Here is a 25,809-nt window from a genome sequence, read left to right on the forward strand (position 1 = left end):
ACAAACCAGATGACCGTGTTAAGGCTTGGGTGAGCCAGGCCTGCCATAACTTGTGTGCATCCTCACTGCCCAGCTACCCAACAGTCCATCATGTAGTACGGAGGTCCATGGGAACAGATACTTTGTCACTCTACGTTTAGAATCCGGTGCGCATGAGAATTACTTCAAGTCTGACCAACCTGGCTAGCTGCTGGCCTCAAGAATCTCATGCTGCCCACAGTGGGATTTCTGAACTACTGCAGTTCCAGCAGGTGATTATTTTAAATCCAGGAATGTCTTAAAAACTGAATCAAACAGCTCAGAAGAACCACTCTGCAGTACCTCACTATATATGGATAAATAACGTATGCAATCGCTTTAGTAATTTCAACAGCAATTAAAGTGATGTTGATGAATGGGACACAGAGACCACAACCAGTAAGACTTGGTCAGAACACACCAGTGCCCTGACGAGCAGCTCTCCTCTGCACAAAACGGACCATTCCTGCGACAATCCGCTCCTAGCTGCGTGTGAGTAGGAAAGGTAAAGACTGTTTTATTTTTCATGGAATTGTTTTCTTTTTAGGTTAATGTTTTTCTCAAAGCCTGTCTACTTAAAAAACCTGTGAGCCATCAGAAGCTTTGATAGAAAATATCAACACCAAGAATTACTTAAAAAATTCAAGATAGGCTGATTCAGTTTGAAGCTCACTCCAAGGAGAATGACTCCTCTGAGTGACAAACACTTCAGCTTTGTGGACAGGCCAAACAGTATCCAGGTCATCTACTAATTTGCGTCCTCCCTTTAAATCCACACTACTAAAAAAATACAAAAAACCCCTACTTTCTGTATTTTGCTGATTTTTACCAAAGCCTAAATAAGCAAAATTAAAACACAGTAAGCCTACTGCTTAAGCCCAAAGTACTGCTTACTTTTATAAGAACCAGGAGATGAATAACTGTCCTTGTCATGATCGCAATTTAAATCAAATCCCTAAATCAACAAATTAACAGTGTTATTGGATTAATCACATTTGATCAGATCCCCAAATCAAGATGACACGTAATCAAATTGTAAACCATCTCCAAACCAATACAACAGCCACTTCCTAAATGAGGATGAGGAAATGGCAGTTTTGTTCCACTTTAAAACGAAGCTAAAAAAAACTTTTCCCATTGGCAAGGCAATTAATACTCTTAATAGAACATGTCAATGTTAGTTTTAGTTTCAAACCCTGATTAAAAGGTTCATTCTCAAAGTCTTCAAATCCACATTGCTGATTTTAAAGAAACCTACACACCACATTTTGGTCTTATTCTGTTACATTCTCAGTGCTCACTCAAACCCCTTCCAGAAGCCTTGGTGTTGGTATAGCAGTTGGTATCTCCTTTCCCCACATCCCATCTACACCATGTGAGCGATGTTGTGATTCAGCCCAGCCGGCAGCTGAGCCACCACTCAGCAGCTCGCTCCCTCCTCGCCTCGATGAGGTGAGAGGAGAAAAATGTAACAAAAGGCCTGAGGGTCGAGAAAAGAACAGGGAGTGAGCACCCAACGACCATGGTCCCAGGCAAAACAGACTTTGCTTGGGGACAAAACAGTTCAATTTGTTAACAGTTTCTTGAGAGGAGAGAGTGAAAACAAGGCTAGATCTTAAAAACAATAACACCTCCTCTCTTCTTGCCTTTACCTCCTCTCCTGAGTGATGCAGGAGGACAGGGAATGCGGGGGGTGCAGGTCAGTTCATCCCATGTTTTTACTGCCACTCCTTTTCTTAAAGGAGGAGGAGTCCTTACACCCGTTTCCCTTGCTCCAGTGGATCCCCTACTCACAAGGAAAATCCACAGACTTCTCCAGAGTGAGTCCTACCCCCAGGATGCAATCCTTCCCAATTGGATTGCTCCAGCGCAGGCTTTTACCACAGTCACGGATTCTTACAGAGCTGCCGCCACTCACTCCGGCGTGGATCATCCCACAAACTCTAGATGCGTCTCTACTTTGTTGTGTGTCCCATTCTCCATGACCTCTCTCAGGCTCAGGAATCTTTTTCTCCAACGTGGGCTTCTCCACGGGCTGTGAGTGGGTCTCTGCTCCACCAAGTCTCCACGGGCTGCAGGGGGGCCGCTGCCGTCTCACCGCAGGCTGCAGGGGAATCTCAGCTCCGGCACCTCCTCCCGCTCCACCTGCACTGACCTGGTGTCGGTGTGGCCGTTTCTCTCAGATCTCAGCCCTCTCTGGGGGAACTCGGCCCAGCAGCACCCCGGGAGCGGGGCGCTTCCCAGCTCTCCAAGCGGCACCGCCACAGCCATCTCCAGCCGGTGGTGCCGGCCCGGCGCGGGCAGCCCCTGCCCAGGGGTGGGGAGGGGGCAGCCCCCGCCTCCCCCCTGTCCTCACTGCAGGTCCGAAACTGCATTTCGGGCTCCTTTGTCCCCTCTTAAACAGGGCATTCGCAGAGGCGCTGATGGCTCGGCCCGGCCTGAGGGGATGGGGGGTCCGACTTGGCCGGAGACGGGTCTGACTCGGTCTGGAAGCCCGTGAAGTTCCAGGGGGTGAATCCCCTTTCCTGCCCCCAGAACCCCTCCACACAAACCCAGCACAGGTGTCAGATTCAGGTTTTACTGTATAATGCTTACGAGTTCTGCACCAGCAGCTTAAGTTAAAGTTTTGATTGTCTGACAGCAGAAAGGAATACAGGATTAAGAATTGCCAGTGTACATACCCTTCTGTACACACTCTTGAACAAAAACTTCTTTCAAATTTGATTGATACTGACATCTTGAGAAACTAGAAATTAATACTTCATTAAGAATTAGCTGGGGAAAGAGAGAGTATACGTACACATGGCAATCAGCATTACTTCTTAGGATATCATAGTACAGATGCATAGGTCTCGTATAGAAAAGTGGATTTCACTGAGTTAATAAATTTTCAGGTGAACTTCAAATGAATTTGGGCAAGCTACAATACTGGGGCTCCAAAGTGACAGTAAACATTGCAGGTGTGAAACAAAAGCAAATTTCTCCATCCTTTTCGCTTTGAACAAAACACATCTAGCTTCTCAGACCTCTGTGTAATGTGAAAGACTATTCCTCAGAGACGAAGTATGCTTTGGAGTGCCATTTGATCTTGGTTTCCATAAATATTTGGAAAATGGAATTACATTGCTTCAACACTGACCGGAACTTAACTTTCATTTCACATGTACAAGGATGCATGCACCATTATTTTCTCTTTCCAGTATCTAACTGAAAACTTCTAACATACACTTAATGACATTCTCTTTCCTCCATACTGAGAAATTTAAGAGTAAATTTAAGTAAAAAAATTTAAGTAAATTTAAGTAAAAGTTTTTCAGACCTGGAAACATAGCTATCCTTGTTGGGTCACTTAAATGCATAGCCATAGCCACAACCATGTTTACTTAATATCCCAGCAATTGGGGAGAAGGAAAGAAAATGAATTGTCAAGACTCAAGCATTTGAGATGAAGAAAAAAGATACTCTCACCATTACTAAATGCTTAGAGAATATATATTTTGTTTTCAAAGAACAATTATTTAAAAATTCAGTTAAACTCATAAATAACTTGCTGCCTCATACTCAGTCACAAGTTGTATTCTTTTCCTTTTTTTTTTTTTTGTTTCACACCACAGAGAGGAAAAGAGAGGGTTAAAAAGCACAACAGAAACAAAATTATGTTATTTCCTGTATTATGAGGTGAATTGTTTCCTGCTATCCCATTTTATTTGTCCATTTCTACCCCATAAATGAACTATATTTATCATATTTCACTGACAGACCTTTGTTTCTGAACACCGTTCCTCCTGTTATCCATAAGCCCAAAATATCCCAATTTCTTACAGCTCAGTGTCTCATACATCTTAGCTTTTATAAATACAAATCATGCTAATAGCAGTTTAAGCTAAACTGCTTTCCTTTGCATTTCCAAGACAATGGGTGCTGTCACAGAGTCTGTTAGCAGGCATCAGCCAAGGGGAAACAACCTCAATATGACTATCCTTTCCTGTCTGCACACAGAAATTCCTACAGGAACGCATCAGCTTTTAAGGGGGCTGGTGCTATGATTTGAGGCTACTGAAAACAACTAAGTGACTCCACATGTGTGAACGCTGGCCAGGAAAAGAATTAGACAGAAGACTGAAAGGCTGACTCCTAATTTGCAGCTGGCACAACGCCCAAAGATGAGCAGGGTACCAAGGAGAGGATGTTCAGAGCTAGCAATCACAGCGGCTCCCCAGGGACTCCCACCTCCCCAGCCCATCCCAGACACAGAGACCAGGATGGAGGACAGCACGTTTCAGAGGTGGGTGCCTTTGATTCCCTCAGGATCTGAAAGGATAACATCTTAAAGCCACAATTTGACCTTAAAAGTCAGATACCAAGGTTATACAAATTGAAATTCCGAAGCATGGTTAAATCCTCAGAGTCTTCCTGCCAGCTCTGAAAATGTACATAGAGGCAAGCCCTGCTCAACTGTGTGCATCTATTAAGTCGACAATGCCATTAATTTAACGGCTATCCTTCCACTTATCCAGCTGTGATTTTCTCAGAAGATTCAAGTGCCAGAATTCTGGGATGAACAGACGTTTTCTGAACCCTCTGCTTTGGATTTAATGGTTGCAGGTTTTGCAATGTAAAAGGACAGCCACAGAAGCTACCACTTGAGAAATACAAAGAATTTTTGCATAGAAACGCCTACTAAATTACCTTGCATTGTGTATACTGTATGTGCCACATTTATGGCAGAAATATTATCTATTTTTCTCACTATGAAGCCAGACTTCTCACTTACTCTGTCTCTCCCTGACCTCAAAAGTCCATAGATAGTGATCAAGTCTCCTACAAAAAATAGGTTTTTCATCTTGGGGGGGGAGGGGTGTTGGGTGTAGCATTACAGATTTTTATCTTATCAGCCACATCACACCACAGTTTCCCATTTTTCCATCTCATTCCTATCCTATAAGGATTGTATAAGTCACTCAGTCTTCCTGATTTTAGTGTGTTTTGAGTAGGATTTTTAACAGGTTAATTCTCTGCCACCTTTTAATCTCTCTCAAGCAGTCTTGTCCTAGCCCCTAGACACAATCTACCCTCCTTTACAAAGTCAGCCTTTCAAGTAGCCAGCTGACTCTTCCAGATGACTCAACCTTTATTGATTAATCATTGATCTTTTTACTATATTTGCTCTGTTCACTCTATTTTAAAACATCATATTAAACCATCTTATTAGCTGGAGTACAATATTCACCAGTGCTTCTTGGTTTGTTGTTTTATTTGTGGGTTTTTTGTTTAAACACACTATCCTTGTTTAACCTCTTCTAATTGAGATACCAAAACCCCAGCAGCTTCAGAACAAGCTCTTACCTAGTTCTGATTACACAAGAAGCAGTAGGACTGCGTTCCGTTTCCTTTTTATCAGTATCTTCTCAAAACACAAACCAAAATACTATTTACATATTCTTCACTTGTCCTCCACATGTTCGCTGAACTTTAAGTACTTTTAATTGCTTCTTTCTTACAGGCACAAAATTTTTGTAGTTCATTTGTAACCATAGTATCATGTGTTGCTCAGAAGTCACTGTGACCCAAAGGTGTCTATTTCATTCCAGGGCAGACTTCTAAGAGATGAGCAACACGCGAATATCTGCACAATGAAACAACTAGTTCAAATTGGTTCCTCATTCCCCAGATTCCTGAACACTGACACACAGCTAACATCCAAGCCTGGTCATCATACCAAAGAAGTTAAGGATGAGAAGACTGATCAAGAAACACTGAGATAAAAGATACCTTGAGAATGAGGTTCCTTTATGGACAGGAACTTAATCAGTGAAAATGGAAAATATAGCCAAAAATATAGGAAAGAAAGATTTAAGAATAGGTGAGAAAGGTACAGTAAAGATGTTTGGAAACATCTCATTCAGGCACAGCTCCAGAGATAAGAAACTAGCAAAGACAAACTGTGGAATTCTGTCCAAAACAGAGGAAAGCAATGGCAGCAGCCACATCTAACTCACGGGAGAAATGAGAAGAGAGGAAACACTGCAGTTTGCATTCATCGGTTTGTTCTGAGGCCCTAGATTTGAAAAAGAAGCAATAACATGGGAAGAAGCAAGATATAATTAAGATTAGGAAAGAGAAATGGGATCACTAAAAGTTGGCCAAAACATTGCAACACTAAGAAAAGAAAAGTACGCTCAATTTATCAACAGTAGTGAAGGGAACATAGAAGCACAGTGTGTTAAGAGCACAGGAGAGCCAAGATGGGATTAACAGCTTCTCTGTATTTATCACATATATTGATAATACAGTATATTTCAAATGGTTTACACTTCTCAGGAAACTGAAATTACATTGAAATACTGAGTATTGTTTAAGAAGCTTTCTTTTAGTACACAAGCAGGGCAGCAAGAAGACTGACTAGACAAAATGCTGTGTCCTGACACACATCAAGGCTGCCTTTAAACAGCAAGGTAAAGAAGCAGCATGTAACAACAGCACAGATGAAGTACTGAAAAAATTAAATTTCTCAATATAATTATATAATTACAGTATTCACTGTGAAGACAATAGCTAACGAAAAGATTCTCCCTTTTATAAGCAAAGACTAAAAGGAGCTGAATAATTTAATCACACCTTTTGTTAGAAACAGACAGTTCTTGATACTGCGGAGTATCATTTTAGTCCTAGAAATCTAAGACACAGGTCACTACTTCTTGATGGCTTATTAATACTAATTAATCTCCCATTGGATAGAAGGCATAATTATAGGGCATTCTGCATCAAGACAGTTTCTTTAATGGTCAAAGTAGTAACTCCACCCAATCTGATTAAAGCATTAGCTGTAACTAAAGTGGAATATCAGTTAGGATAAAATTAAAAACCAGACCAGACGAATCAATTAATCAATGAAGAGCAATGCAATTAATAAAGCTAGTCCTTTCTGTAAGCAAAATGAAAGGTTTTCTAAAATCATGTGATTTTTAAATGGTCATTGATGCAATATTGCATCTAGGAAGTCTACACACTTGTTTTGTTCAAGACAGGTAAGCATGACAGTGGAAATGAAGCAAGTTAGCAGAATACAGGGAAAAAAAGATGTCTAGAAAGAAATTAAACCTTTTGAAATCTTTTTGGTTTGGGCTTTTTTAAAAGCACAAATTGAGTAGAAGTTTGCAAAGGCTCTCGACATGCAAACTAAAATTTCATTCTAAGGTTTTTCTTTTGGTATCAGTACAGCACCAATTCCAATTTCAGTATACAAAAATGCTGACATACTCTATTTGGGACTCTATATGAAATTGTTTAAACTGGGCAATAAAGACTAGTGATGATGCCGTACCAAAGAATTAGCACATAAATTTACATTCCTGATTCACATTAAACTTTTTCTTAACATGCATGGCCAGGTCCCCAATATCTCATCTCAGTAATCCCATGTCCTACTTTTCTGTTAAAACAAAATGGAAATACTGTGACATACAAATTCTAATAATAAAGATGTGTTTTTCAAAGACAAGAAAATTCTGGACTACTGCCCCAAGTAAAAAAAAATCATAGAATTGTATTCTAAATAAAGGCATCCTATGCAATTACAGTTCAGAAATCTTGAAAATTCTGACAGGCTACACATGACTTAATGTTGATTAAAAAAAAAAAGAAGAAGGAAAACTAAATGAAGGAAAACATGGATTAAGCGGTCAGTATCCTTTAAACGTCGTTAGCTATTATTCAGCACTTAAAATTTAATGTCCTGAATAATGTCTGAATACTCAGAATATACTACTCTGCATTACACTGTACTTTAATAACAATGTGTAGGGCCCTACAGATAAAACTTTGGTGGTTATATCAGCCTTACAAAAGTGTAATGGAATTCTATAAGCCTAAAAAAGAAATCATCTTCTCATACCTTTCTACTACGATAGAAAAGCAGATGTCCTTTTTCTCAACCTTAAAAAAGATGGCTGTTTCAGAACATTATTTGGCTAGCAATGCACAGTAATGCCAGACCTAGGCATTTTTACGCTGTAAACGAGGGGGGTGGTGGAGGGAAGGAAGGCATATTTACCCCACTTAAGCTGCTGTGTATTTCACAGAAAGGGCTTTTTTTTTTACCTTAAATTGGAAATCCTTAAGATTCTATTCCTGCTGAATTAGCATTTCATCATATAAAACCAGTATACTCAATGACATAAGCTCTGTGTCAAGAGGAACAGCCCATAATTAGGTGTATGTCACTTTCTTTCATAGCACATACAGCTATGCCTTTAGATCATGAAAGAGAAATTGCCATAAAATGTTTATTACAAGAAAAATACGTCCATGGTACTAACAATCATTGGAGCACTTTTCAATATTGTATCTTTATAAAAGACATTTCAGCACAACTCTGCGTTTTGTAGAAAGTCCACAGTGATGGGCAAATTCCAAATGGAAGCAGGACTTCTATTCTTCATGGTAAACATGAGTCGAAAATTGCAATGGTCCATTGAATAAATTGTATATTCCAGTACACCATCACTAGAGGGTCTCATCTTAACAGGTCAACAGAACAGGATCAAACTATACCACACTGACTTGTTCTGATATCTGTTGCTTGCTTATGTAGTAGAAATAATTTTTGCATTTGTTGAGCCACATGAAAAAGTTATTGAGTTGAATTATGATCACTGAAAATCTCATTTTTGTGGTCTCTCGTCTAGATACTGCTGGGATCCTTGTCAGTTGTAGACAACTCAAGATCTGAGTGGCAGTATCTGCCTCTTGCTGATGATAACCATTCTGCTATCACACTATTCTTTGTTAGCAGTAGCTCCTGAACCTCTTAGATTTACTGATTGAGCAGAAAGAAGTTTCCCAAAGTTACAAATGAACTTTACACTTAGAGAAGAAGAATTAGTAGTAAATCACAGGGCATTTGATTTCCACATCAGCATTATGAATAAACATGGAACAAACAATATTACTACCTGGAGACTGTTGAATAGTCTCTAAATAAAGATCTGGATGTTTGGACTAAGTATTAGCAGGATACAGATATAACCCACATCCCGCTCTATGCAATATAAATTAACAGCATCCATGACAACTAAGGTCTTAATGCAACAAAACACTTTAGAGACTGTTCTTGTACTTAATGCTAACTATGTGCTTAACTGTTATTTGGATCAGAGCCTATCTTTACAGAGAGAATAAATTAACATGAAGCCTGAACCAGCTTTTATCCTCAGGAGAATAAATCTGAACTTCTGAAGACCTTGAAAAGGTATTTGTGCAGTAAGTGCTTGAAGGATAGATTCCTGTTTCCTGCAATGCCAGGATAGTATCTCTTGCATGTATTTATGAGATGACTCCTTTCTGGGTACGTGCTGTAGGCGTTAAACATGAATCAGTTTCATTCAAGGATAAAAATTCATCTAAAATGCTGTTAATTTCATCATACGGACTTTAACAAAACCATTGTAAATACGTATGGTTCTGTATGTGCCTCAGAACACCTTTCATTAAGTCAGGGTAACAGCAAAGGAATAATTACAGCGGCGTGTTTCCACTGCATCAAGAACCCGGAGTGCAGTGCCAGAAAGCGTTGGCTACACATAGTCACGCACTGATTAATGCCAAGACTAAAGGAACCCTGAACAAAAAAGGAAGTGATTAAGACTACCTTTCCTCTGCACGTGTAAAATAGAATGTTTCTGTACAGCTCTGCTTCGGTCTAAGAGGAAGGGAGAGGAAAGTCGGCAAGCAGAGCTATGCAAAAAACTCTATCTGCAGAGTGAAAATAAGGTTTTCTTCAATGTCTTTTTCATACAGTCTGAGGAAAAACTGGCTTTTGCAATTTTTGCAAATTTTTTTTCTGCAAGTGAACACTGTCAAAAAATTATAAAATCCTGTTTGACAAAATCCCTTCTTCTCTCAAAAACAGTAGAATTAAGCCAGTTATACAAATACAGGCACATGAAGAACAGGAGATAAAAAAGGACAGAGAAGACAATTAAACAGACTATCAAACTGAATAGCCAAGATCCATCCTAGAGCTGATGATTTACTGAGCCAGCCTTCTCAGCAGAACAAATATTTAGTACCCCTGAGTCAAAAATCACAAAATAAACCTCCCAACATGTGCCACCATTTTGTGTTAAATGCTTACATACAAGTAATAGCCCTTTCTTTTTTAGAATTGTACCTTCACTTACTTGGACCCTGTAAGTAATATAAAGAGGAAAAAACCAGTATTTACCATAATTCCATTTCTAAGAATGCAGCATTGTTCTCACCCCTCAAAAATGAACAATGTCCCTAATGTCCCTTCAGCTAGTTATATTACTGGTGTCCCATCTCACAAAAAAAAACACCAACTATGAAGAGACAGAATTTGAACACAAAAACCAGTTCAGAACTGACCAAAAATGTCATCTTTCATTAATGATGGAAAAACATGCACACATATTTAGGATTCATATATATATATATATATGTTAACTAACTTAATCTAACCAAAAGAATAAAAAACTGGACAAATCAATCCACTTTTTTCTTTCTATCACAAAGTTGGTTTCAGCTTTGTAGACTTCGAAGCCTTGTGACCAAACAATTTCAAGGGTAATTTAGAAATAACTGAATTGGCTATCGTGCAGTCTCATGACTCCAAAACCTGCATAGCATATGATGTTCAACTGGAGACAAGACAAACCTCACAATTTTAATTACCTTCCCTTCATTTCTAGTAATGGCAGACTAAGGGACAGAAAACTGTAGTCACAGGCTACAGCGTTTTGTCTCACAAAAACAGAGGCCATGATAAGATAGTTTTAATTTTCATATTTCTGTGAAAGCAGCTGTGTACGTATAGTTATGTCATTTAATTCATCATTAAGTTTCTTGGAAGTACAGACATTTTTTTCTGTTGGCAAATTCTGCTATTATTTTTAACTAAAAGAAATCTCAGAACATTTTAGCAAAATAAAAAAGGAAAATCATTACAAGCAAACTACAATATAAACTTCAAAATAAACAGAAAAGTAATTTTTGTGATGCATTCTTCTATTTTTCGTATTTACTCTCATTCCTATAACCAGTTACTCGCAGTAAGCTGCTGAAATTAACTTCTAGTTTTTCTTTTATTATAGCATAAACTACAAAAATGAAGTACAAGTATATACTGTACCTTGTTTTACCTGTAAGGAACACACACCTGACAAAAGGCAATCTTCACATCCAGAGTAGGTTCACCACAATAATACAAGAAATGGCGGCTCATAAATACCTGCAATTAAAAAAAAAGTAAACATAAAGATCTTGTATGTCTGCTGACATGCAAGTAAAATGCAACTTTATCTACATTTGGAGTATAAAAGCAACCTGAGTTGCTACCCAGTTTATGAACAACAGAAATCAGTTAGAACTTTGAACTGTAAATAGGCTCTAAATTCTTTCTGATGCTCATCAAGGTTATGGCCTCATATATGACTTGGTTACATCTGCAAAATTTTACAGTAACTGAGGCCATTACCTCAAAGTTTATCATGTCACTTGTATATTCCTACATCAACAAACATAAAAATCATGTCAATAGTGCCCAAAACAATGTGGGAATGGGAAACAATTATTATTATGGGGAGGAAGAAAACAAGTCCTAAGTTAACAATTGTTAGGAAAGTTATAGAAAGGGAAAGACTTATTGTATCACTATATAAAATCATGGTACAACCACTTTATGACCATTACATAGAATCACAGAACCATGGAATGACGTAGGCTGGAAGGAACCTTAGAGATCATCTAATCCAACCTCCCTGTCATGGGCAGGGACGCCTCTCAACTAGACCAGGCTACTCAAGGCTCCGTTCAACCTGGCCTTGAACACCTCCAGGGAGGGGGCATCCACAACCTCTCTGGGCAATCTATTCCAAAGTCTCACCACCCTCGTACTGAAGAATTTCTTCCTAAAATCTAATCTAAATCTGTCCTCCTTCAACTTAAACCCATTTCCCCTTGTCCTATCAGTGGACACTCTTGTAAAAAGTCCCTCCCCAGCCTTCCTGTAGGTTCCCTTCAGGTATTGGAAGGCAGCTATTAGTTTTGGTTCTTATCTTGACACCTTACAACTAGAAAAGTTACAGAAAAGGGCAGTAAGAAGTGTCCAAAGCACGTACAACAGCACAGACTGAGAATTTTTTTAAGCTTAGAAAAGAGCTGTCTGAGTGGAGATATGCTAGAGATCCATAAAATGAGTGGCATATGGAAAAGTGAAAAGGAAAACACTCTTTCCTGTTTGGGTTTTTTTTTTTTTTTAAGATAGAAGAAATATGTGGCATCAGATTAAGTTATGAAACCACAGGTTCAGAATCAGCAATAGGAGATAATTCTTCATACACTGTTTTGTCAGACCGTGAAACTTCCTGCCTCACGTTGCTGTGGATGTCAGAAATCAACATAAGTCCTAGTGTGATTAGGCAAACTCACATCAGAAGGAATATGCTGAAGGTTATTAACCTCAAAAAGATCACTTCTGACTCAAGACAGCCCTCAGTTACATCTGCCACTATGTGCTCACGGTATTTTTAGATTCTTTCAAGACATCTGATACTGGCCAAGGGAGCCACATTCCAGACTAGGCAGACCTCCCAGTGTATCCTATTACAGCTGGTTTAGCTTAACTCCATAGTACCACATTCAGCTCTGACTAATCCATCCTTTCCTAGCTGCAGTCTAGCATGGGACATCCATGAAAAAAAAAAACACAGTAATGCTACCAAGTTAAAATAGTCACAAGACTTGGGCATACATTGATTTTTCTGCATGACTCCACTTCAAAAAAAACCCAAACCAACTTTTAACAGTACAATTAAAAAAATAGCAACTTTTAGGTAAAAAGGCATAAATAATATAGAACTTCATGTCTTTCTTTTAAATATAAGCTCATTGCAAAGACTTAAAAACAAAAAAAAAACCCGCAACCATCACTCCATTAAGATACAGCCATGATTCTGAAACGCTATGTGCCTTCTTGTCTCCAACAGGAACAATTAAATAACTTCAGGTGTAAATGCCACTAAATAAGACAGAACTTAATTTGGAGAATCTTTATCTCACACAAACTGATCAGGACTTAAGAAAGTATAAGAAAGTTTTCACCAATACTTATCAACTTGAATGCATCATGTGCTCCCACATGTGTTTAATTCTTAATGAATGAATGAATAATTCTGTTACGAAAGCAAGTGTGTGACCTTTTCTGCATCACATCACAGCGTCTGAGATTGCTGCCTCATCGCCCAGTGAGTCATTACCAGAGCTTCATTTTCCACAGAGTGTTTATATTCAAATGAGAAAGAAAAAGAAAGATATAAAAAAGCTTTTAACATTAGTCAAATTGCCAGTGATGTCTGGAAAGTCAGCAGATAATTACACTCTCGTGCTGCAGGTATATACTCTATGAAATCCTATTGACTGGATGCATTATATTGCTATAATAATCAATGACTGAAATGTCATTAGTCATAACATATCATATTCAAGACAGAGCGACCAGTGGAAAGCAAGAAGGGAAGGGAAGGGAACTGGGGAAATATGGTTCCTCACTGAATTTGCTGCGAGGGTCTGCTGAGCAGACACACTTGGTATTATATATGCATTACTAGTCATACACAGCTCCTCGGTTTTCCACAGAAGTGACTGTAACTGCTAATATTCACTCTGGGCAGAGCAGTAGACTGGTGAATTTTATGAATTGGAATATGTTTTACAATTTAGTATGTTGTCCTTGTATGCAGTTACTGCTCATAAAATAATATGATATGTTTTAATGGCCTAGATCAATACTCATACTCCGTTGTGCATGAGATATATCAAATGAATCACTAGAGAGCTGAGATCCTCCAATTGTACACCAGAAATAAGAACAACTTTCTGTAGTACAGAGGTCTAAGACTGTATACCCAGGGCAAAACAGATTCGAGTTCATGTTTTACATAGTACACGTCTTCGTATATTGAATTCATACGAAATTCCCTTCAGTGCCTTGTAAGTAATCACACGTGTATGTAACTTCTAATTTCTTCATGTAGAAAACACATTCACCCTCAACTGCATAAATATCCTTGATCACACCTCCTCTGGGGCTAGCTGACACCGCATCACCAGAAACATTGAAGAAATGTCAGCGTAAAACAAATAAAAAAACGGCCTGATGCTGAGATAGTTGTGTCACAACATAAAGCACTTATAAACCAAGAAGCTACTGACAAACAGCCTCTCTTACTAGGGATCTGAGCTCCCTAGTAAGTGAGCATCCAAGGTTTCTTTACCCTACTTCTGACACTTTATTTTTTCAACCTTGAGGAAAATCACCTAGTATGGAAACAACTGGGAGAACGCAACAGTGCTGATACAACAAAACACCTTGTAATAACCTAGGCTGGCATCCGGCTGGGAAGCCAGAGATCGCAGTAGCATCACAGGGAGAAAACCTGTCCCTGAAACACCAACACCACAACTGGATCTCAAATTTTCACCAGGATCAAGGCATCTATATGCTAGAACCTGTTAAAACATACAAGTCTCAGCAGCAAACACATGATCTACTTTCAGACAAGACAAAACTAGGTGGCACTAAAATAGGAGGAGGAAAGTAGACATGAAGGCAAGAGCAAGAAAATCCTGAAAATCCTGAGTTGTTCCAGTGGTCCAGCCTTCAAGCAAACTGCTGGCTGGGACTGTGAAAATACCACTGAGGTTTGGCCTCTGCCTGTCCTGCTGCTTTGTCTTGCTCTTCTTCCTCCACTCTTCCTCCCTTACTACTCTTCGGAAAAGAATGTGGGCTTCCCCTTCCACTCAGTGCTGCCACCAAATCTGCCTTTTCTGGAGAAGGACTGTTTATTTTTAACAATGCTTACCTTTCACTCTAGGGGTCAGGAGGATTATCTCATTATTAGTCAAACAGTTCTTGGAAGACCGAAAGGATTGAATCAATACTACTAGCATAATTACTGAGGGCAGAGAGGAAACCACACAATGACAGCAGACAAAGCAGACTAGAAATCCAATTGCAACTGCAGTTCTCAAATAGAGCCTCCTGCCGTAAATCTTTTCCTCGTCCTTGAATTCTTTCCTCCCCCTCAAAGCTACACTGGCACCCGGTGAATGTCTAGGTAATTTGGCAACCAGTCTTCTGGCCTAGGGAGCCTTGTTTTCCTTCCCCAACCATACTGTTGTTCACATAATTGGCTCCTGGATCACGAATGGAGAGCCTGTGTTTGCCTTAGGCAGACTTGGAACCTGAGGGGCCTGAAGTGTAGCTCAGACCTCATACTGGTCTGAGGAGTCTCAGCACTTGCACCTATCGTGTTGCCTTAAGCTGCTTCCCTAGCTGACACTTAATGAGCTGTCTTGTCTGGAGAAAGCAGCACAGTCACTTTCTTTTCAGAAAATATCTCCATGACGGTTTCTCATCCCTGTGTCTCCTAATCAAGAGGCAAATCCCTCATGCCCAATGTATACTGCCTTGGCCTGTCAAAGCATATTTAAAGCTTTTTTTTTGACAATTTGGAAGACAAATGTGGAGTCTCAGGAAAGTTCCATATAACTTTTTAATTCAGAGAGACAACGGAGCCAGCTGCTCTGCTGTGATACCGCTTTCTTCATCACAGCCTAGACAGGCAGGACTTCACCTCACCTCACAGCAAAATCATCTATGTCAAATACACCGATCTGGGGTTGAAACAAGGTTCTTGATGGCAGAAGCTGTAGCAGTTGTTTGGCATGTATTCCAAGCAGTGTTGCTGCAGCTGAAATGAATCAAGTCCCAGACTAGCCTCGGTGCTCTTGTCACCGCTTCCCACGCTCCTGAGAGGTATTGACATGTCCTACAACAAAACGAATTGGAAAAAAATCCTTCAAATCCTAATTTAAAACACAACCCTGTGTAACAAAAAATATTAAAACATACGAGTTCCAATTTAAACAGAAATCAAACGGCTGTTGAAGGTATAGACTGACTACTTGTATCTAAAACATCACTAGATGTAAACCTGGTATGGTATGGTTGCAAACTGGAAGATTTTAACAGAACCACATGACATCCTTCAATATGGTATAATCTATTCCCAGTCCCATCAAGTGGGATAATCTCAATAAGAAGGGGAAACTGTATATATTCATATCAAGAGCCAAATCCAGCACTTCTGCTTGTTTGATACTGCCATCTGAACACATCGCATGTACACAACGGGTCCAGTGAATATGCTCCCTGTTTTCACAGGCACGTAGTTCTATACTTGTGCTACCAGAGGCTAATTAAAGTATTTATTGCTGCTTCGTATTTCATTCATGAACAGAAAGATTCAGAGCATGAAAAAAATTAATGAAATAGCATAACCATTTAAAGTTATTAAAAAATAATACTAATCCTGTCCCACTTCAGTAAGGGGGCAATTTATCAATTCAGCTGTCACTTAAAAACCTTCTTGAAAAACACTGATGTTCAAAGATTAACATTTATGAATTATTAATGCTTCCTGTTTTGAAAATCTGTTTCAGTCATTTCATGTATTTCCAGTACTGGAACTCCTCTCTCCTTCATCTGAAAACATCTACTCTTATCACAGTAGCTTAGCTCTCTGAAGCACAGTTCTCTGAAGCTTTGAGTAATACTCTAATCTGTAAATTTTTCCTTTACTGAGATTTGGCTACTCTGCTCTGTATAAACAACCAGAATAACGAAGAAGCTACAAAGATGCTAAATTGAAAGCTACAGAATATCGTCAGATGCATCTTTGAATCCTGAGTGTATGAAATAATGAAGATCTGATCGGTCACATAGTGTGAGAAAGTGTACTGGGAGAGAGTGGTAATTTCTCATCCCCAGACTCCTATGGAATTTCATACGAGGGCTCTGACTTCTTTAACATGCTGGATCAAGAAAGAAGGGCTGCAATTTGCCTGAATTTTTTGCTGCCAGTTATGATTGGGATATATACGTCCAAATATCCTATCAAATTGATCTTCAAAGACCAGACCTTCAGGCACATCACCAATTTTTATAGAACTTTTTTTTTTTTTTCACATCTAATTTAAAACATTTCAACAACAGAACATTTTCAATACCAGCTTCAATGAGACCCACTGCTTGGCAAGAAGCTTCAAAACTTGACAGAGGATAAATAAGAACTGAAATTTGCAAGTGGATTAATAATAGACAAGGAGAGTGCTTCTCCTGAGAACAAGTGTCTTTCTGTTGTGTCTATGCTGTCATTTTAATTATTTTTGGAATAACTAGGGAAAGCAGTGGTGTGAACAGGGTAATTATTAAGGTTAAATCCCAGCAGAAACAGATCATCTTCACTGGGATGAGAAGTGATGGCATGTAAAAATTGATAAGAATCATGCAAGCAGCTCTAAAACTGAACTGCTGGAAAAGAGAGCGGTAAAAAATTTTGGAATAGCACTGAAAAAGCTTTTGAAGGAAATACATATGAAAGGAAAAAGCATACAAACTGAAAAGATAGGGGACCGATAAGCAGGTTTTCCTAACAATCACAGCTCACATGCAGAAGACAGGAACAAATGAGCTCCAAGTCTGGCCTTGCTACCAGCTTCCCATGTATTTTCAAGTCAATTATTACAAGTCACATTTCTACACTTAATACCCAATTTGTAATTGCCAAATTGTAAATGCCCAAGTTGAACAGTCAGAACAGTATGATATCACATACCTAAGTAATACTTAATGAATAGGTACTATCAGAGAAAGAAGCTGCTCCTATGAGATGCTGCAGCAGATTAATTAGTCAAAGTTTCTGATGATTTTGTCATAAATTCTCATACCATCTTTTAATTTGTAGTGAATATCTTCGTTCTCTGATGCAAACTCAAAGAGAAGATAAAATCTAGCCACTTCCTAGAGGCATTAAACTGGACTTTGATGTTGGAAGCAGCCCTGAATTTGCACAGGATGAACCTCCAGTAGTACGTGTGCAAGCCCATGGCTACTATTGTCACCAAAAACCGAAGAAAACCTAACTGGAAAGAGCTGAGTACAGTAAAACACTTACTACTTGCCTGCCATAAGATAACAACTTTTACGACAATGGTAAAAGCAGATTTTTTTTTTTTCTTTGTGCTGCATTTTTTCTATACAGGCAGTTGGTTTATAATCTGCTTTCTTTCTCTGAAAAAAAAAAAACCACAATTGAGATAACGATCACAGCACAGTTGAATGAAAAATTCTGTCCTCTCAGAAATTTCGTTTTCCTGTATTAAAAAAAAAATCAATAAAAAGCTGTTCCTTAGATAAATGCCAGTGGTAAAACTGCCTGAAGGAATGTAATGAATCACATCAAACCCATTTTTAAATACACTCCCAAGTTGGAGCACAACCTCAAACCTAATTCAAATTCAGCGAAATTTAGCTTCAACACAGATGGCCCTGGCACTGTATGACTGGTGAAAATGACATAGATTCTATAGAATACATGGAGAAAAATACTCAAGTACTGTCTGAAACAAGCAGTGTCAATAAAATTAATGGATTTGATTAAATTATATATTCTAAGCTCGAACAGCTTAGAGTTAATTTCTAATACGTTGAACTGTGTGCTGTTGGATCTCATTCTTAATATGCTGCTGTGTTATGCAAGTTAAGCACTCCATTAACAAAGGGTGCATGTAAAAAGAACGAATATCCTAGTCAAAGCAAAACTCTAGGGCACTTGGATTCAAATACAAATTCTGTTTCAGGATACCTGCATTTTGTGGGACTATGGTAGAGTAAACAGCAATTTCTATGACAATTTCACTCAATTTAAAGAAAAAAATTATGGTGTTGGTGACTTAAGAGGAACAAATTTTGTAAACAACATGATATTTAGCCATGCTTTAACTTATTTGATAAACAGTTACATTACACTTTATCCAATGCTCTTCTTTCCTATATCAAAGTTTGTACGACGGAGATACGAAAAGCTGTTTCAGACTATGGAAAAACTTGCTCAACCAAAATGTCTGTATTTATCATCAAAACTTTAAAAGAACAGTATAATTGGCCACTGAACTGAGCTATTCAGTTTACACCTCACGGTTATTCAGAAACAGAATCACAGAGTCACTCACATTGGAAGGGACCTTGGGAAATCGATTATCGGACCTCTCTGCTTCAGTTGCTTCAGCCATTTGCACAGTCAGGATGTTCAATCCCCACCTTGGTTTGTATTTACATATTAATACAGTTGCTACACAACTAAAAATACTATTACTTTAAAAAATATAAGAGGCTTAGTTCTGGAGAAAAAGCCTGTGTCCATGAGCAGATTACGCTGTAAATTCTGCAGCTACAAAACAGCTTATTTCTCAGCTAAAATACAGATCCCTTCCCTTCTGAAAAGCTATTCCTGCTCTTAAGCTTTAACATTTGTAAATTTTAATTACTCTCATAACAAAAACACTACTAGAACTACTCATCTCAGGGATGTAAGCAGGATTTATTGCAAAATCACTGCAAACCGTTAATATCAAATAGCAGTTGCATCTTGTTTAAGAAAAGACAGAAAATATTTTGATAATTTCTGTGTTGTGTTGATTAAAACTGTAAATATATGAAAAAAAATCTTAATGGAGTAAGAAGAGGCTCTGTGTTTCTGATGATCAATAATTAAATCTAATATGATGCGAGACTGGAAAGAACAGCTTATCTGCTGCTGGACTACATCTATTTACCTACGCTGCTGTTGTTTAGAACACGTCGTGCTAGTGAACCAAGAAACCAAGACTCCCTTCGAGTTAGGCAGGGTACAAACCCAGTGGAAGTGGGAGGTTCCTTGCTCCAATCTAGCTGTAGTTAATGATGGGTGAAAGTTTTTCAAAGGATAATTGGCTTTGTCCTAAATGGAATACTAATACAGAACAATTTTTAGCCTACAAACTGATGCACACAACCGTACAATGTTTTCTTCTTCAGCTTCCTTGGCTGTCTGCATGCATTAGAGGTAGGACGTGTACACTGACATTACAATCACCATGTTCTACTAATCCCATGTAGGCTTGTTTTCCCTTCTCCAAAGAGAAAGTGCCACATCAGATTTGGCATGAAGTTCTTAACAGTAATCAAGCCATTAACTACACAAAAACTGAAACAGCACTTCTGCTTTCACTGATGACCAAATTCTTCCTGTCTGACACACTTGCAAAAAACTTAGCTTACTATGTTTAGCAGCTAGACCAAAAATAAGACAAAAATAAATAAAACTATCTGTTACTGCAAAGAATAACAATGATAATTATCTATCCAGTGAATATAATTAAAGTTCTATGGTCTGATAAAATAATGAGAGGAGAACTATTAAATAAAGCATATCTACTGCTACTGAGGGGTGTTGCTGCAACAGTCATTTGTTTTTCCCATAAGCAAAACCAGAAATACAGAGGCTGATTAATGCAAAGATACGGAATCGTGATGGTTATTGTTAGCTACCTGTTATACAGATGACAACAAACTAGCACACTGGAAAAAAATTTACACTTTTGCAAACTTAGACAGGATAGGTAAGAAATGATGAAAACCAAGTCATTTTCCTATTATGTTCTTGTGTATAAGTAACACAAGGAACGGTGTGTTAAATCACAAAGGTCAACTATCACAAGAAAGTAAATTTTTTTGTTGTTGTTTTCTTTGTTCTGTAGCATTGGAACAAAGTGACTTTGATAAAGTCAGAGGGCGGGAATTTCAAAGACAGTAAGTAGAAACACTTCATGTACATTTCTTCTTACACCAATGAACTGATTTATTGTTGCAGAAAGCCCACCAAGGCCAGGAATTTAACAGAAGAATTTGAGTCTTTCGTGAAAAGCAAGGCTATCCAGGCTTTTAACAGCTACTGGTTACAGCACATAAGATGTTCTGGTTTAGGACTTCAAATAGCGTCCTCCTGTTTGAGGCCTCCTGTGCAGGTAATGTCCTATATGGTTGTTTACAGATTTTTATACTTACACCTGTGAATTTTCTGTGAGAAACCATGAGAAGCAGAAACAAACAGGACAGCCAGAGCAAGCACTCCTGTGTTCTGGCTTTGCCGTAACAGAAACTTTGCACCTCGGTTGTATATACTACAGCAGCATTCTCAAGCCTCTACCATTCCAGGAGATGTATTTATAATCTCTCTCTGTTTCAAGGTTCTTCCATTTTTAATAGGCTGTAAGAGATTAAAGGACCAAGGAGCATAGAGTTTCTTGAATCCCACGGCCAGCCTCCATTACCCTGAGATGCTGGCTCGCTTTAAACATTACCCCACAAAACACTGAGCCCTGCAGAGGGCCGAGCAGTTTATTTCCATGGGCAGGGACTTCAGAGAGCTGGGATATAGCACACTCAGAACTGTGCATGAAAATAATCCTAGCTTTGGTTCCTTTCCTAAGTGTGAAACAGCCATCAGCAATCATGTGCCAAATTTATTCTACTTTCCTGTGCCAAGTGGCACAAAACAACTCCCGTGAAGTTAAGACAGCAACACTGGAAAAAGAGAACTCTGCTGCCAAATACTTTCCTGTAGTCGTTATCTTTTTGTAGTAAATAAGAACATTACAGCATGAAAAACATGGCATTTTCATGGGCCATCATGTTCTTCTGTAGCTGCAACTGCAGAGCTATTTTTCTACTTACATTTCTCAATTTCACTTTCTGAAAGGAATTTGTTCTCTCTCTCTCTCCCTCCGAGTTTCCATCGCATCAGATCCTCACATCAAATCCTTGGAGATACACAACAGAATATGGAGAGAGTGTAAAGACGTGTCTGGTCCTACTTTGCTGAGTGGCAAAAGGAGAGGGAGAAAGACTAAAGAATAACTTAAATGACAAACTTTTTGTCATGGTTTAACCCAGCCAGCCACTAAACACCACGCAGCCATTTGCTTGCCCTCTCCCATCCCTGGGGAATGGGGGAGAGAGAATTAAAGGGCAAAAGGGAAGGAGACTCGTGGGTTGAGACAAGAACAATTTAATAATAATAATAATAAAATAGAAAGTAATAATGATAAGAGTAATAAGAATATATGATAATATATAACATAATAATAACATATCCAAGCAAGTGGTGAACAGTTAATTGCTCACCACCCACTGATCAACGCCCAGCCCAGCTAGTGATCCCAAAACACAGAAGTCCCAAAACAGCAATCCCGGAATAACGAGAGACCTGAAAAGAGAGATCCAAAAAGAGTGAGAGCAAGTGAGAGCCAAACTTCCCAGTCAATCCTCATCTATACATTGGGCATGATGTTGCACGATATGAAATATTCCATTGGCCAGTTTGGGCCTTAATCCTAAACTTAAACTCAAATCCCAATCTATAAGTTGTGGGCCCTTTGTCCCAGCCACGCTTCCCCCAGCCTGTTGTGCTCCTGCACACTGGCACAAACATGGGAAGCTGGTAAGTCCTTGATGTCTCAGCAACAACTATAAACATCAGTGCGCTATCAACATTCTTCCCATAACAAATCCCATACTAAATCCAAAACACAGACCTCTGCTGGAGTACTGGGTTTATGTTGTGGGGTTTTGGCAGTGGGGGAGGACGTCGAGTTGGGAGGAAGGGAAGGGTTGGGGAAGGTGTTTTTAAGATCTGATTTCGTTTCTGGTTATCCTCTTTGAATGAAATGGTATCAAATTAAATTGATTTGTCCCCCAGCTGAGTCTGTTTTGCCCAGGGCCACCATAGGTGGGTGACCCCTCCCTGTTTGTACCTCGACTCTCAGGCCTTTTGTTAAATTTTTCTCCTCTCCACCCTGCCGGGAGCTGAGGTGGTGGGGGGAAAGGAGTGAGTAGGAGCTGCGTAGTAGCTTAGCTGCTGGCTGCACTAAACCATGACATCTAACTACTAAAAAGACTAACTCTGTCCCAGCCAAAACCAGGATACCTTTGTATTACATTGAAAGAGTTTGGACTGGAAGATCCAACATGGGTACCACAAAGTGATACACTGCCAGGATCAGGGTGAACATGTATTTTATACAAGTTACTTTTACTAAAGAATTTAAGTAGTACAGGACCTTATCCTACTCTTGACTGTCTAAATGTAAGCACAAAAGTAATTATCAAACTCTTCCATTTAGCACCTTCTTAGGCATTTTTCAAAAAATGCTGCAATCCATAGCTTGCTCTTCTAATGTTTTTGGCTGCTTCTTCAGCTGCGACTCAATTATCAGAACTTCCCCACAGCTAGAACATCTTCTGATGTCCATAGTGCCAATTTTTCGTTCGGCTCACAAGAAAATAGCCATGTAAATACTCTTTATTTTGTCCAGCCCTTCAGCCTTGATGAATTCTACTCCCTATAAATGATTAACGCATTCACCTAATACTCATCCTAGTTAGATCACAAGCTTGGAGAGTATGAACACTACACATTTTGTAAAGCCTCATGCACTCATGCCATCAGATCAGTATTACATAGCAGTAATAATAATCACACTGCTTACATGTCTGCATAATGCACATGGTCATTTAAAGAAGAGAAAACTCTTAAAGGAAATATAAAATCATATGCCCTTTTTGTTCCAGGAAAATCTCAGGAATTTAGTATGTGCCCAAAGCAGAACTGCTTCCTAGAGCTCCCACCGGGACAGTGCAGCTTCACCTTAGCCTCAGGGGAAGCTTGTGCTCATAAGGCGTGACACAGACTTTGCACAATTCCACTAGAGCATTGGCACCCACTCCTCTAAACTAGAAAAATAAACATGAATGAAAAATGTAGAACTCGGTCGTATGCCAGGGCTCTAGAGTTTGCGATTAAGGTTTCAGGGTTTTAACATGTTTGTCGAGTGGCAGCCTTTATCAAGGACTCAACGGGGCATTGTTTTCCATTTCTGAAATGTCTTTTGGCCAGTAAAGTCACAATTACACTTAGCTCTTTTCTTGCAGCAGACAAGGAATACAAACCACAAGACAGCAATTGCAATTTGAATGAGCAACATTCAGACCAGCAAACATAACGTTTCTAGATTCACTTCCTAATGCTTTTACGCTTTAACTACAAATGTAAACCTTTCCTGAACTAGGCAGAAGCTAGCAGCACCTTGCTCTTATTCAGCTCCTATCTTCTAGACTTCTCAACAGGTATGAATATTATGAAAAACATGTATATATAAAATACATAAATACTTTTCTTAAACACATTTCAAACCTGATGGACTGCAACACTTTATAGTATGCTCAAGTTCCCACACTACTAACAGAGCCATTAGAACTGCATTTAGCATTCTGCTGTATATCCAACACTTTAAAAATATTTCTAAATTAAAAAGAAAACCTTAACAGTCAAAATTTCAAGAAAAAAAGCCTAACAAAAGATATTCCTTAGAATACAGGAAAACACAAATGAATTGAAATATTTAGTCTTTGAACAATTTTTTTTTAATTTCTTCTCCCCTCAAGCAAATGCTTCTGTTCTGTTAGAAGCACTTTTTTTAATGAAAAATCTTGTACCAACATTTTCCTCAACCAGCTGTAATTAATATCTCCTAAATGTACTTCCAAGTCTAAATCCTCACAGTTCAAAAAAATACACGCTTAAGTGTAGCCTGCTTCGAAAAAAGCCTGATCCTCTGCTGGAGAGGTCTGCGAGGTGCTTGTGCCTTCTGTGAGTCGCCAGTCTGGTCAACACCTCTGGCCTTTCACCTCAAAGCTAAGCTGTCTGGCAGAAGGAGCTTGGGGTCGCACAAGCTCAAACATTATATCAACACTGCCATACACATTTTAGACACTGTTGTGTACATCCTTTAAATAAAGAAAATATGAGGGGAAAAAAAAAAGTAGTCATTTACAAGATAATTGGAAATACCTTAGAAAAAGAATACCCCAACACTTCCAGCATGTAAACATGGCAAAATGGACAGGACAAAACTGACCAGTAGACAGGCTGTGCTTGTGATAATGTGCTATAATGTGCTTCCTCTTCCCAAGGTCAAGTGCAGTATTTTTGCTCAAGTTATACAAAACCATTTTACCAAATTGGAGCAGAGGGAGAGGAAGTCCTACTAACATTTTATCCACAGAACAACAGTAGCTCACATGAATACTGTAAGATAAATTATTTCAGTCCCAAGGTGAACCAAAGATGTGAGTTCATAAATTCCCCCAAACTCTTTCCCCTAGTCTATGAATAAAATTTTTATTTTTCTTCTTAGAAAGGCAATGAAGACTTTTACTGAAAAATAAACTAGTGTTTCAGGCAATTTTAGGAAAGATTCCAGCCAAAGAGAAAAAGACAGAAACGTGGGGTGCCAAAATGGAATGTCGTGGTTTAGGCCAATCTGGCAACTAAACTCCACACAGCCGCTCACTCCCTCCTCCCCTCGGTGAGGTGAGAGCAGAAAAATGTAATAAAAGGACTGAGAGTTGAGAAAAGAATAGGGAGGGAGCACCCACCGACCATGGTCCCGGGCAAAACAGACTCGGGTTAGGGACAAAACAATTGATTTATTAACAGTTACTTGAGAGGATAAAAAGAAACAAAGCCAGATCTTAAAACAACACCTTCCCCCCTTTTTCTTTTCTTCCTGGCTCTGCCTCCTCCCCCAGCGGCGCAGGGGGACAGGGAATGGGGGAGTGCAGGTCAGTTCATTCCATGTTGTTGCTGCTGCTCCTTTTCTTAAAAGAGGAGGAGTCCTTGCACCCTTTTTTCCTTGCTCCAGTGGATCCCCTACTCAAATGGAAAATCCACAAACTTCTCCAGCGTGAGTCCTACCTGCAGGATGCAATCCTTCCCCATTGGATTGCTCCAGCGCGGGCTTTACCACAGTCACGGATTCTTAGGGAGC

The 25,809-nt window shown here is 39.1% G+C and overlaps 1 protein-coding gene across 2 annotated transcripts in view; it reads right to left on the reverse strand.

Moving 5' to 3' along the window:
* MAPK10 (mitogen-activated protein kinase 10) overlaps window positions 1-11,263 on the reverse strand; it is a 92,069-nt gene extending 80,806 nt beyond the window's left edge. For both annotated transcript variants that reach the window (XM_086611284.1, XM_086611283.1), the window contains exon 1: window positions 11,198-11,263. In XM_086611284.1, coding sequence (XP_086467410.1) covers window positions 11,198-11,263 — 66 coding nt within the window. The remainder of the gene's footprint in view (window positions 1-11,197) is intronic.
* Between the last annotated feature and the right edge of the window lie 14,546 nt (window positions 11,264-25,809).

This window comes from Tauraco erythrolophus, chromosome 5 (assembly GCF_009769465.1).
Source record: "Tauraco erythrolophus isolate bTauEry1 chromosome 5, bTauEry1.pri, whole genome shotgun sequence".
NCBI classification, from domain to species: Eukaryota; Metazoa; Chordata; class Aves; order Musophagiformes; family Musophagidae; genus Tauraco; species Tauraco erythrolophus.